At 41.9% G+C, this 13300-nt stretch overlaps 2 protein-coding genes across 2 annotated transcripts in view; one reads left to right on the forward strand and one right to left on the reverse strand.

Moving 5' to 3' along the window:
* Nucleotides 1-621: 621 nt before the first annotated feature.
* On the reverse strand, nucleotides 622-9284 carry dpp7 (dipeptidyl-peptidase 7). The gene is made up of 13 exons (XM_005733617.1): nucleotides 9109-9284; nucleotides 7056-7176; nucleotides 6835-6974; nucleotides 6429-6592; nucleotides 5679-5814; nucleotides 3995-4076; nucleotides 3624-3790; nucleotides 3103-3163; nucleotides 2285-2403; nucleotides 1606-1762; nucleotides 1094-1158; nucleotides 946-1016; nucleotides 622-861 (listed from the first exon to the last, which is right to left on the reverse strand). The coding sequence occupies exons 1-13, from the start codon at nucleotides 9277-9279 to the stop codon at nucleotides 750-752; spliced, it is 1566 nt and encodes a 521-aa protein (XP_005733674.1). The 5' UTR covers nucleotides 9280-9284; the 3' UTR covers nucleotides 622-749.
* Nucleotides 9285-10210: 926 nt separating this feature from the next.
* The window catches only part of noxa1 (NADPH oxidase activator 1), a 7655-nt gene continuing 4565 nt past the window's right edge, over nucleotides 10211-13300 (forward strand). The window contains exons 1-4 of the mRNA XM_005733662.1: nucleotides 10211-10235; nucleotides 10781-10906; nucleotides 11937-12111; nucleotides 12457-12539. Of these exons, the coding sequence (XP_005733719.1) occupies nucleotides 10809-10906; nucleotides 11937-12111; nucleotides 12457-12539 (356 nt within the window). The 5' untranslated portion in view covers nucleotides 10211-10235; nucleotides 10781-10808. The remainder of the gene's footprint in view (nucleotides 10236-10780; nucleotides 10907-11936; nucleotides 12112-12456; nucleotides 12540-13300) is intronic.

Raw genomic sequence — 13300 nt, forward strand, 5'->3', positions numbered from 1 at the left:
TGTATGAATCTGAATGTAAATCTACATGCTGCCAACGGAGAGATGACAAACTGTTTCACTGTTCTTGTAACAGTGACAATAAAGGATTCTATTCTATTTAGTTCAACTATGAGTGCTCAGACTAGAAAACTCAGTGAATTTCTATTTCTCTTGCAGTCTGCTGGTCTTTGTCATATCAATTGTTTATTTCAATGAGTGTCTCAGATACAGTCACACTCAGCACTCTTGTTATTTTAGCCTGAATGTTTTTCAAACATTTATTTTTAACTGAACTTTACTCCCATGTAAACACTTTGAAAAGCTTCAAGTCTTCCAGCTTCCTCTTTGGACCTCAGACAAAATTATCTTTAACTTTCACAGTCAGCCTTCTTGTTTCTTGCCTTAGAGGTGCAGCTTCTGTCTTACCGTATCGTCACCAGTTCACTGCTTTTGCTTCTTCACCTGGAGGTAAATGTGTTCGCCGTTCAGAGAAATGGGGGCGGGGCAGTATGCAGATGTAGGCAGATTCCAAAACACTGCTGGTTTGGAATGATCCTGATTTACTAACATATGCATTGAAAAAGTACAAATTTAAAATGAAATTACAATGAATACATTTACAAACTGGTGTTTCATTTTTACATTATTTATTTATTTATTTATTTATTTCAATATTTTTAAAAATAAATTTATTTAACATTGAACAGTCTCAAAAAGCTGCAGTCTGATTCTTCTGTAACTGCACTTCGAATATTCTTGTGTGAACGTGCTCAAACAAACTTTTGTAATCTGGTCCTCTCCATCTTCACCCAATGTGCAATCAGGTCTGCTTCTGTCTTCCTGGCACTAATCACTGACACTGGATCAGCCTCATTAGAACCCCTGCAGAAAACCATATGAAGCAATTGCACATTTTTGGGAGGTTTCAGGAGTTTCTATAAAAAGTGAAAAATGCTCTTGCTGTACCTCAGGTCCAGATGATGGGCTCCTCCAGATATGTTGAGTGCTATCAGTGAGTCACTCAGGGATGTGCGCACCTAAAGCACAAAGAGCTGAGTAACACACATGAAGCAGAAGCTGTACTGAATTATAGCTAAGTGGTTGACACACTTACCCCTCCGTTGGCCCATGGGTCCAGGTCTCCATTGGAGAAAATAATGTTGCTGGCTGTGGAGAGAGCTGCACACACGAGACTTCATTAGAAACACTAACCGAGAGACAAATGTAATCAGAAACTGAAAATGAAATATGAGCATATTTGAAACTTTATGGCAACAAAAGTTTTTTGTCGTACTTCTTGTTTCACTTTATACAACATGGCTCATTCACACGAGCACTTCTATCTAATGTTAACGTACATTCATACTTTGGCATGCAGCCTGGGATCAAACCACCAGTTCTCTAATTAGGGGACGACCTGCTTGACCTCCTGAACTACAAGCCAGCCCAGCAGAACTGGTGAAATGTCTGTGCTGCAGGCAGGCATGTAGAAAAGCACGATATAAGACACAGTCCATTTACTATGTAGTTTGTGGCTCTAATCAACAAACCATTTCCTTTATTGAGCCACGTGCAATATAACTTCTAAATGTCAGTCTCATCAGTCTGTTGGTCTTCAGCTCTCACCGTCACCCCAAAACTGGATGTTGAGCCAGCCCGGTCGTGGAACCACACCCCAGCGTTTGGAGCAGTACAGCCTGCGGTCTTCGTCAGTGAAAGGCATCGGAGGAAACATGTCCGTCACATTGTTGCTCTCGTAACATAGCTCGATCTCCGTGCATGCCTGCAACGACACAGACGCAGGTTCATCAACATCAGAAAGGATAATATCCAGTTACTCACAGTTAAAATGATCGAAATCTAACTTCCCAAAGCACTGTAGTACTGCCTCGGGGCTTCTTCTGCTCTGTTATCGGTATCAACAATTCCACAAATTGTGTCTTTTAAGATCCATGTTTACATGATTCAAACCCATGTCTACTAATCTACTGTTCCACCCCTGGATTCACATCTGGAGCCAGATCCAAACATCTCTGTGCAGAGTCACTAAAACTGGACTCACCAAAGCACAAAGATAAATCTGAATCATTTTATGAATGGGGAAGGGCAAAAAATGCACATGTTTAATCAGAGGAGACTGGTGACTGGGATAACTTTCACTTTAGTGCTCTGGAAGCAACAGGAGGAGACGAGGTCGGCGAAACATACTACGACTGTGGCATCCCTGAAAATACCCATTCTGCCACAGTGGATCAGTAATGTCACACATGTGGTATTACTAATTCACCAGTGGGTGTTGGAGTACCTGGTAGTCCCAGGCCAGGCTGTCGAAGCCCAGCCCACACCCAGTGGGATCAGCACACTCCAAATACAGGCTGTACAGGTCAAAACAGGGCAGAATCCCGGTGGCGTTGTATACGATCGCTGAAAGATGAAAGACACATACAGACGTGTTATTAACCTTCGGAGCGAGAGAGAGAAAAAGCAAAAGCCCAACATTGTTAGAAGTACCAAAGGTCCACACCGAAGGCCTCATTAAGTGACATAAAGTTTTATATACAACAGTGATCAAATAAAATAATAACACAAGGAATTTGAAGAACTAATCATACAGTGGTGCAAACGTCATTAGTGAAAACCAGCAGCAAGGTTTGGTACAGTTTATAGAGAACGGTCTGAATTATTTACTGAAAACAAAAAGTGTCACATGGAGTGGGTCCATGATGGACAGCAGTTCACTCGTGAACTTCTCAGACACCTCCAGATCCTGGACCACGATGCTTCTAGCCTGCCCCCTAGACTCAGGCCTCTCCACAACATCATCAGCAAACCTGAAGCTTAGGTACAGTTAAGCGAGCCAGTCTAAAGCAGGCTGCAGTGAGAAGAGGTGTTTGAACAATGGTTACATAATAGTGCAAGTTATTTAAGGGTTGGTTGTGCGTGACGCGGTCATTACAATCACCAGCCAATCAGGATGGGCAGAAATACGCAGGGAGGCGCATCCCATAGAGACACATGGAAATGAATGCCGGGAGTGAGAAGTGCTACTTCCTTGTTGTCCCCATGCTCTCTGTCCTAGCTGTGCTGTTTAAACAAAGTATTGATCATCACTGAAAGGCTCACCTGCAGTGTCTCTGAGGTTACCCAGCAGGTCCGATCCTCCCAGCATGGTTTCACAGGCTACCTGGAAGACAAAGCTGTGTCACCTTTGTCTGGGGGGCTTCATGCTGGTGTTAAGTTGTTCACAATGATCACCTGTACTCTATAATAAAACATTTCTAGGGGTGAGCTCTTCCATTATCATGCTCCCTGATATCAATGAAACGTGTTGGGGAGGGTATCCAAGGCTCGACCAGCCTCAAGCACGGCTTATCATTTAAATAACACAAAATCCTCATTGCATCTTATTATAACACTTCTGTTGGTGTGGCATCCTTTGTAAATGTGTTTATACTTTAATGAAATCTGTCACCGGCCCTCAGAGAGGTCTTCTCCAACCGGTAGCCCTGACCAGTAACCGTATCCTTGCTAGTGAAAGACTCTTATTATGGTCTCGGATTTCTCTGTAACACAGTGTTATTTATAGCATTCTGTCAAATTATAGTCTGGAAAAGACGCCACACGTCCTTCTTCAGCCTGTGTACCTTGACAGGATTGGCAGGCATGTTCCCCATGAAGTGAGTACTGTAAGGGTAGTCCAGCATGGCCATCAGGGTGAAGGCATTCCTTAGAAAACCATTCAGCTGGTGGATGTCCTGGGCAGATGATAGAGGCTTGCACAGGGCAAACGCTGATTGAATGTGGCGATACTCTGGCGACAACAGAAGAGAGTTTTTCATTATCAGTTACTTTACTTTTTATTACAGGACTTTCCAACTACAAGTAGCACCACATATTCTTTATCAGAAGTCCTCGACAAAGAGAAAACAAACCTTTTGTGCGATGTGCTGCTATAGCAACACTGCGTCACTGAATATTTAAATAGCAGTTCAAATTAAAGCCATCTTTTCATTACCCTGCGATTCAGCCAGTTCTTTCAGCTGATGAAAAGCTCCTCTCACAGCATCTGTGCAGTCAGAGGAAACACTCTCAAAGTCCTGGAGCCAAAGAAAGATCAGTTTGACGGTTACTGCAACGCTATGGTAGGAAAACACTTTCATTTCAGTAGCATGGCAACGCTGAGGAGCCACAGAAAACTGACACAGGGTTGAAAGTTCCTGCAGGACATGGTTTCCATTATTAACATACATCCCCTAGCTGATGGTCATGAGAGCACATAATCATTATGTACAGTCCTGATCAAAGGGCCGCACCTCCACAAACCACGTAAACCCCAAACACAGAAATCAAACATGAACCCAGTAATGAGTGCACCGTTATTATTGATCACGTCAATGCTTGATGCGAGCGTTTCCATGAGGTGAGTGGGGAAATTTCTCCAAGTGGTGAAGACTGTTGCATGAAGGGCATCTACTGCCTGGAACTGTTTTTGTAAACTTTGTCATCCATCCACAAAAGATCTCAGTTGGATTTAGATCAGGGGAACACGCAGGATGGTCCAACAGAGGGATGTTATCCTCCTGGGAGAAGTCCTTTGTCCTACGGGCATTGTGTGCTGTAGCATCATCCTGTTGAAAAACCAAGTCGTTACCACACAGACGAGGGCCCTCGGTCATGAGGGATGCTCTCTGCAACATCTGGACTCAGCCAACAGCCGTCTGACGCCCCTGCACCTCCTTGTTCCACTGAAGGAAAAGCACCCCAGACCATTATGGCGCCCCCTCCACTGTGGCGCATAGAAAACACCTCAGGTGGGATCTGCTTGTCATGCTGATAACATTGGAAACCATCAAGGTTACATTTGTCCTCCTCAGAGACTAAAACTTTCTTGTCAGTCTACAATCAAGATGTTTCCTTGTGAATAACTACCGAAGGTTAGGAGGTCCAGGAGTTTTAGCAGAACTACTGTGTGTATTGCAGTCTGCACACTTCAGACATGACAGATCCACAGTGATCTGCAAATGTACGTGGAGGCTTGCCTGTAAATCAGGGGTTCTTTAGCCCCGAGGTCACTCAGCAAGTACCACCAGGTGGCATATTACTCAGTCTTCACAATACAACACAAACTGTGCTTCTCCTTTCTTCGTCAGCTTTATTACTGAAACACAATGAACTCGATGCCAGCTCCACCATCCGAGGAAAATGCAATGGTTACTATAGAGCCTGGGATGAGTTTCAGTCAGCGCATTGTTCATATAAGTAAATAATGGAAGCAACACAGGTTCCTTTTGATTAAACCCAATAATGAAGTATCAGAGCAGAAGTGCAGTGATTCTGACTCTGCAATCTCTTCTTCTTTAATCCTGGCTCATTCTGTCCAACCCAGTAAGACCATAACGCATTAAAACGGCAACAACAACACGAAAACACTGCATGTCAGCAAACGTCCTCAGCTGAGGAAGTGCAGTGGGCAGGATAATCCTCGTGTGAAGCTTATACATGAAGTAAATACATGGGCTCACTTCCTTTTTCAACAACAACACTGGGCCTGTTTAAAAGCTCTGTCTGGTTGGTTTGTCCATACTTGCAGCTTAGTTAAAGATCACTTTAAAGTGGGTGGATACAGAAAAGTCTTTCCATGTTTGCCTCTCAATCATACAGCGTCACGAGCTGGGAGAGAAGGAAAGGAAGCAACTTACACTCGCGACATCTCGGAAAAACTGCCTGGAGTCTCCCAGGCCAGCAGTGGACAGGATGGGGGCGCTGGCGGCCAGAGCTCCAGCCACTACGTTTGGATATTTGAGTCTCATATAAACTGACAACATCCCACCATAACTGCAGGAGCAGATACAATAAACAACAGATCAGCATATATCATAAAGAAGACTCACACATGCCAGAATTGTAAATACCTGTGTGTTTAAACTTGTCAACTTATTATTCGTTGATCATTTTACACTTCAGGAACACACAGAGGTTACTGAAGCTTGCACTCTGCGGCTCCTGTTAGATCTGGTGTCTGATTCCCAAACACTATTTATCCTGGAAATGTCTTTTAGTAACCTTACACTGTCAGAACAGAGAAGCTTGTTTCATTGCAGGCTGCTGCTTTAGTTCAGTGCGTGAGCAGCTGGGTTCAAGCCTGACCCTTGACCTTTGCTGCATGTCTTAACCACATTTCCTGTCCATCTCTACTTAATATCCAATTAAAAAAATTATTTTAAGAATGAGTAAAAATCTAATTAAAGCAAGTTATTAGAAATTGGAATCAAAAGTTGTTATGTCTAGGGGCAGGATATACACATTCATTTAAACCGGCTTTAACAGGCTTTGTTGAATATGCCCAAATATTAAAGTAAAGAAATAAATACCTACAGTGTAAAGCACAGCTAAAGGCAAGTCACACAAGCAGAGAACAATGATGTCGGTGTGAGTTAGGGGCATCGTACCTGCCACCGAACACGATGACTGGACAGTCTGTGGCTCCCAGCTGCTGTTTCAGCTCAGTGATCATGATGGCGTAGTCAGCCAGGGCTTGCTCCACCGTCAGCAGGCTGATCTGAGGTATGTTGAAGGAGTCTTTCTCAAATGGTAGCGATTTGCCGTAGTACCTCTGTTAGACAGAAACAAGCAAACAAGAAGTTCAAGCTTTAAGCAACAATCAGAAGACGGGCAGCCACGGTCCAGCTGCTGCAGCTCACAGGTCCAGCATGAGGACGTCCTCCTACATCCTCATGCGTTACTCTAGCTTCAGCTTTACTCTACTTGCCTTTTTGTTACACGAGGTGCAAATAGTCTTGAGCCACTAATAGACTGGTCACAAACACTGTCTGAGTTGTAAAAGAATCTTCTTACATGCTCAGCAAATATGACCAGCGCCCTCTGCTGTGCAGCCAGCTCTGTGATGAATCCAGAATTCAGGGCAAATTCCCAGATGTCTCCTTCATTGCCAGTGTAGAAGAAGATGGGTCCAAAGCCTTTTTCCCAGTACTGATCTAAGAGGACAGGAGAGACCGATATTACGGATCACTTGCTGCTGAAATAATCTTATATTATTAACAGGGAACTACATTCACCTGTGATCAGGTAGCGCTGATTAAATGTCCCATTTCCCATACTGTTGAAGTTGAAGTGATCCAGAGTCTGAGTGAAAAACTTCTCTGTGAACCGTGGATCTGCGTCATGATGCTGTCGTGACTACAAAAAGGAATGAAATGCATAAAGATCAAGACTTTAAACAGGAGTGTCATTTTACATTGTGAATTATTGTTACTGGTTTGTGCACAAACTGGTAACTTTTTTCCTCAATCAGGCATTTAATGGTCATTTCAAATCCATGTCTGATATCTGTAGTATGGAAACCATCTAGATAGAAAATGGGTATTCTCACCAGTGACAACTATAACAATAATAATAATAATAATAATAATAATAATAATAATAATAATGGATTGCATTTATATAGCACTTTTCGAGACCCTCAGAGCGCTTTACAACACCACTGTTCATTCACTCTCACATGGAGGCAGCTACAGGTGTAGCCACAGCTGCCCTGGGGCAGACTGACAGAGGTGAGGCTGCCATATCGCGCCATCGGCCCCTCTGGCCATCACCAGCAGGCGGGAGGTGAAGCGTGTTGCCCAAGGACACAACGACCAAGACTGTCCGAGCCGGGGCTCGAACCAGCAACCTTCCGATCACAAGACGAACTGCCAACTCTTGAGCCACGATCGAATATCTGAATAATTTTCAGATATTTTAATTATTAAATGAAAACTTACAACAGTTATAATTGGGAACTGAGAAGCATATAAACCTGTAGGCTCCAGTCCACACACCACAAACAAATCCCTGTTGAAGCTCAAGCTGTGCTGGGCCGAAGTCAACAAAACACTCAGCTTTATCACTCTGGGCTCTTGGCGTTCCCAACGTTCCCAACGTTCCCATGCTGTCTGTAGAGTATAACCCAGCTGTCCTGGGATGGAGCCTCCACTTTACCATTGCGCCTCATCCTTTAAAAGTAATGTGCATGTGCACGATGTAGACTGCGCTGCTATTCTCCTCCTCTGACACACAAACGGAAATCAACTGATTTCACAAAAACCAATAAGTGGGATCAATAAGAAATCCAAGGAACTGGTTCTTGGTTCCCATCCCTAGTTTTAATAGAGTTTAACTATTTAATGATAAAATATCAGTAGTTGTAATTAAATTACAGATATCTACAACAGACACTTACATTGGTGAGAATAACAAAAATTAAGAACCAACTACTGAGAAATTAGGAGTTTTTATTTAATCATGAATATCTTTCCTTGGAAATTTGCTGTGGGCACAAATCCAATTATTGGCATTAGTAAATCCATGTTTGCCGACTATTTCCTGTGGAAAATAAACCAGGTCTGCTAAAAACCATCGTAGTGTGACTTTCGCCCTTCTTCAAATCTGTGAACACTCAGAGAATTTCATGTTTAACTGCAGAACCACAACATAGCAGGGAAGCAATTATTGCTGACTCTGCAACATTGCTCAGTTACAAAAAATAAAGTCTCTAATTTTTTATGGTAGTTTCATTATAAGAGAGAGAGACAGAAAAACACATCACATAAGCAACACCAGCTGATTGTGTTCATCTGGACGTTTCGTCATCATCAGCTGACGTCTTCAGTCTCAGCTGACTGCAGGTTTCCAACCTTAGAAACAGGACGTTTGCACAGTGACTGAAACCAGCAGCACTGAATGAACACTGGGTTGGGAGGTCAGCTTATGATCATTCATAATTTGGGTGTTGGTCTTCCCGAGTTTTTATATGACGTTGTCAATCACAGAGTCAATCTAAAGCAAAAATATTGCCATGAATTATTGTAACGGTGCAGGTCGCTCAAAATAAACGATGGAGCATGAAATGACGTTTTAATATTTGACCGCACAGCTTCAGCAATTCATGAAAATGAAACCATGAAAATCAGCGCCTGAGCAAACTTACAACATCAGGTGTTCACCTGACTTTCCGGCTGTAGTTTAAAAACGCGCTTTACATGAACACAGACCGGAGCAGCCAGTTTGGCTAACTGGATCACGAGACTCTGGCCGGAAGTAACACATGATGAAAACATTGTGTCACGTTACCTGCAAATACGTGTGCGGCAGACTGTGCAGCACGTCAACACACAAGACGAGCGCCACGGAGGACAAAATGAATCTCATGTCCACGGATGTCACCAAAATCACGTCACAGTACAACTGGCCAGAAAGTCCTTTAGTTTTTAAATTCCCGACTACGCCTGCGTCGCACGTCATATGATCCAACGTCGCAGTGATGTGTTTAAGTGCCTTCTTGAATAAGTCGGAATTTTCAGGTTCACAGTCCCGTACCCGAGTACGCGGAAACAAATCTCCGAGAATACGTTTGTTCTTTGTAGAAGTAACATGACAAGATTTAACACGTATAAAAACACTCTCTCAAAATACTCTAAATACTCTTCTACTCTAGTTAGTATCTGCATTAAAATTACCTGACAGCAAAATGAAAATAAACAAAAATGTCACCGTATACATGGTACCGTGAAAGAGTCTTGAGACACCTCTCAGTGTTGTGGTTAAATATTTCTGCTTGAGAAATGGGAAAAATATTGACTTACTGACAGCTCTAAAGAGATTAAAAGTCAATATTTGGCGTGACCAACAGGGCCTGAATTCTCTTTAGTAAGTTTCTTTATAGTTTCTTGAATTTATCCAACATTTCTCGAAGCTTTTCCGAGTAGATTCTTTGGGAATTGATGATTTTTCTTCTGTTATCTGTTAGGATGATCTCATGCTGATTGAATAATGCCGAAATCCAGGTTGTGGGAGGTTAATCTATGACTCACAGCTACATTGTGTATTTTCTGTGCAGGTTTTTTTCTGCATTGAGAGGTTTCTAGATCATTTTCTTGCTGAAAAATTACACACCTGAAAAACCAAAAAACTGCAGATTGCTGTAGATCTTCACGTCTTACTGACGGGAAGAAATATGTGGTTTCTCCCTTAAAGTGACTTTTTTTGTTTCCTGTTCCTGACTTTTACATACTGATGATGATTTTCTCAGATAATTTAGGATGTCCAATGCAGAGATATCCTAAACTTCCCTCACTTTTAGCAGCAGCAGCAACTGCAACAAAGTGCTTACATATTTCTTTAATGGGCAGGGCCATGATAAGACTCGTGGTGCACATAAACAGTAAAACACAACCAGTGCAGCCGGTTGACCCAGTAAGGTATGAATAAAAAAGTCATCCTTTTCCTTGTTTTGCAGCTTTATGGCAGTTTTTAATGCCTCTGTTAGCTTTCTATTGTGCAGAGCTGTGATTTCTGGAAAACAGATGACTTTGTCTCCTCGTTTCCTTCTGTGAAATATTTCAGGTAAAGGTAGGTCAAAGGTCAGTGTGAATAGATTCAGCTCAGAACTGCTTGGAGATATAATGTAAGCTACACCATAGTTATAGGTGCGTAATATGATATGACTGTAAACACTGGACAATGTGAGGTATTTCATTGTTAGTTTAATGATCAGACATTGAGCCTCAGAGAGACCAGCTGTATAAATGAAAGCAAACATAAATCCACTGACTCAGACTTATAAATGATATATGACTAGAATCAGGACATAATGTCAAACAGGTATGCGTAAATCATGGGCAATTCATGTATTTTGTAACGGCCGTTCTTACGGTACGTGCAGCGTTAACAGGTGAATTCCACAGTCATTGTGCCACTGTGGCTTTTATCTCAGGAATGTGAATAGAGAACCTCTTTGTTGCAGCTGGGTGGAGACTTCTGAGGAGACCAGTATGTCTTACTCACACTTCCCTGTGAGCACAGACAGGTCCAGAGGACGAGAGACCAACACTGACAGAACTCACAGCAGCCGCTCATTCAGGAACAAAAGGTAAGCAGCAGTCTGAGTGTGGAGTGATATTTCAGAGAGAAGCATTTAAACTTGTGTGAAGTGAAGTAAGCAGCACAGGCAAACAGGCACTGCATATGGTACAAGGAAGTATTCCAGGAAAATTGTGCTGAATGTTACAGATCAGTGAACTTTCTCTCCAGCTGCATCTTTTCCTTCTTTTTGCTGTGTTCGATATATTCTGTATTTCTCTAATACCTGTCTAATTGTCTTCCTGTTTTACATCACCGTACTCTTCTCCATCAGACTACTTCTTTCTTTCCTGCCTTAAACATCCTTTCATTGATCCTTTTACATTTCACCCCAGCTGTCATAGGGCGAGAGGCACCAGTCTGTTACTGAACTAACACAGAGACAACCATCTGTGCTCACATTCACACCAGTTTCTCTTCAGCCTGACAGAAGTTCCTATTGTTCTTAACACAAAGAGTTATTATTGTCATCGATATTCCGAAAATGTGGGAATAATGACAAAATCTTCAGACTTGCTCTCACTGAAGTGTAACACATTTTAGAGCGACCAACATTTACTGTCAGTAAGATAAACCCTCACAAATATATATGAGAGCCTCAAACAACACCATGATAGGATGAAGGCAGGCACACACACACACACACACACACACACACACACACACACACACACACACACACACACACACACACACACACACACACACCTCTATATATATATCTTATATGTCTACACCTATTTTTAATGTAATGCACCAATATGAGACATAAATATTGTGTTTGCACAACGAGAGTCTAAAAGTGACATTTGTTATCAGATTTTAAGGGTTTCCTGTTTTGTTCGTATTGGGTCAAAAAAGAAAAATTAGAATATGTATAAATTATTTTTCTATGCATGAATAACTTTATAACCGCATTAAGTAACTGTGATAAAATCATCTGCTTTGAGAGTAAACACGGAAATGCAAAAAAATCAAATCAAATGTCACCTGTTGACATCAGAGTGTCTCTGTCTTGTATTTCCACTCCTGGCTTACAGGATGCTTTACACTGAGTTACTGCAACTGTGGCAAAATTCGGTCGAGGCTGTGGATGCGAAGGACTGGCCAACAGCTCTGGCCAAACTCAATGAGATCAGTGAGCCCACTTCTCGCACGCTGTTTAATACGGCCTCATGTTACCTGGCCCTGGGGCAGCTGGATTTGGCCTTGAAGGTGAGTCACTCCAAATGATTGAAATGGAAACGTCTATAATCTTTAACCAGTGGCTGTCAGGGATTACTGCTTATTTCACAAACGCTGTCAAATCAGGAAACATCCTGGACTTTCCAGGTTGTAAATGAGCAAACTGAGCATTGTATGTGGATCATTGGTGTGTGTGTGTGTGTGTGTGTGTGTTTGAGAGAGAGAGAGATAAAGAGAAGGAGTGAAGATGAAGAAAAACATACAAAGAAGGTCAATAAAAAGCTGTACATGCATTATTATTTACTGTATCACTCGTGAGTATACACACACGTACAGTAAAGCTTTGATGTCGTCTTTCCCCTCTCTGCTATCCAGGCTTTAGACTTAACCATTGCTAAGGATGAACGCCTTGCTGTCGCCTTCTTCCAGCGAGGAGCAGTGATGATGGAGATGGGCAGGTAAGAAGGACCATTTCAAACTAACTCGTAGTCTGTGTACATATTACTATTTCTCAAAAAGACGCTGTGTAAACAAGATGTGATGATTTATATACGAGAGAGTCAGACTGACAGAAGGCTACGCTTCCAGGAGCACTCACCCAGTAATAAATCCTGATTATTCAGCTAAAGTCCGAACAGGTCAGTCCATCTGAGTGCTAACACAAAGAGACAAACAATATTTACTTTTTAATATGATGGATTATTAATAAGATTTAAATGAGAGCTAAACATAAAATCTGGTAATAGTTGCTAACACTCGACTTCATGACAACTTAAGATTTTGCCCAATAAATGTGAACAAAGAGGCAGAGAACAGGATGTGCCGAAATACACAATTTAAATACACAAAAATAACCAAAAATCATATAATTCATCCATCATATGCAGTACGCCATATGTTAATTCACTAAATACATTAAAGAGTGTATTATGAGGTGTATGGGAGACGGCCTGTGGACCATTGTGGTGGAAAGCTGGAACAGGCAATAAAACTATTGTGAAATTTTCCTTTGTACTGATACACCAGAGACCCACAGGTGTGGGAGGTGGGCTGGGATTAGTTCCTGGCAACTCATTTCTGAGTCGACCAACTGAGGAAAAAACATCTAAAACTAAGAAACAGAGATTACGTTAAATTTGAAAACAGCTTATTGGAAAATCTGAAAAACTAAAAGAACATTTACGTCATTCTTCACTAATGAATACTAAATAATAAATAA

The sequence above is a fragment of the Pundamilia nyererei genome, unplaced genomic scaffold, assembly GCF_000239375.1.
Source record: "Pundamilia nyererei isolate P.nyererei 1_Seehausen unplaced genomic scaffold, PunNye1.0 scaffold00053, whole genome shotgun sequence".
NCBI classification, from domain to species: domain Eukaryota; kingdom Metazoa; phylum Chordata; class Actinopteri; order Cichliformes; family Cichlidae; genus Pundamilia; species Pundamilia nyererei.

Excerpts from the sequence above, each read along its gene's own strand:
- dpp7 (XM_005733617.1), bottom strand. The coding sequence starts at position 9,279 with ATGACGTGCGACGCAGGCGTAGTCGGGAATTTAAAAACTAAAGGACTT. Across the intron at positions 7,177-9,108 it reads TGCCGCACACGTATTTGCAG|TCACGACAGCATCATGACGC; the intron begins GTAACGTGACAC and ends TCCTTTTTGTAG. Across the intron at positions 4,077-5,678 it reads TTTTCCGAGATGTCGCGAGT|GACTTTGAGAGTGTTTCCTC; the intron begins GTAAGTTGCTTC and ends CTTTGGCTCCAG.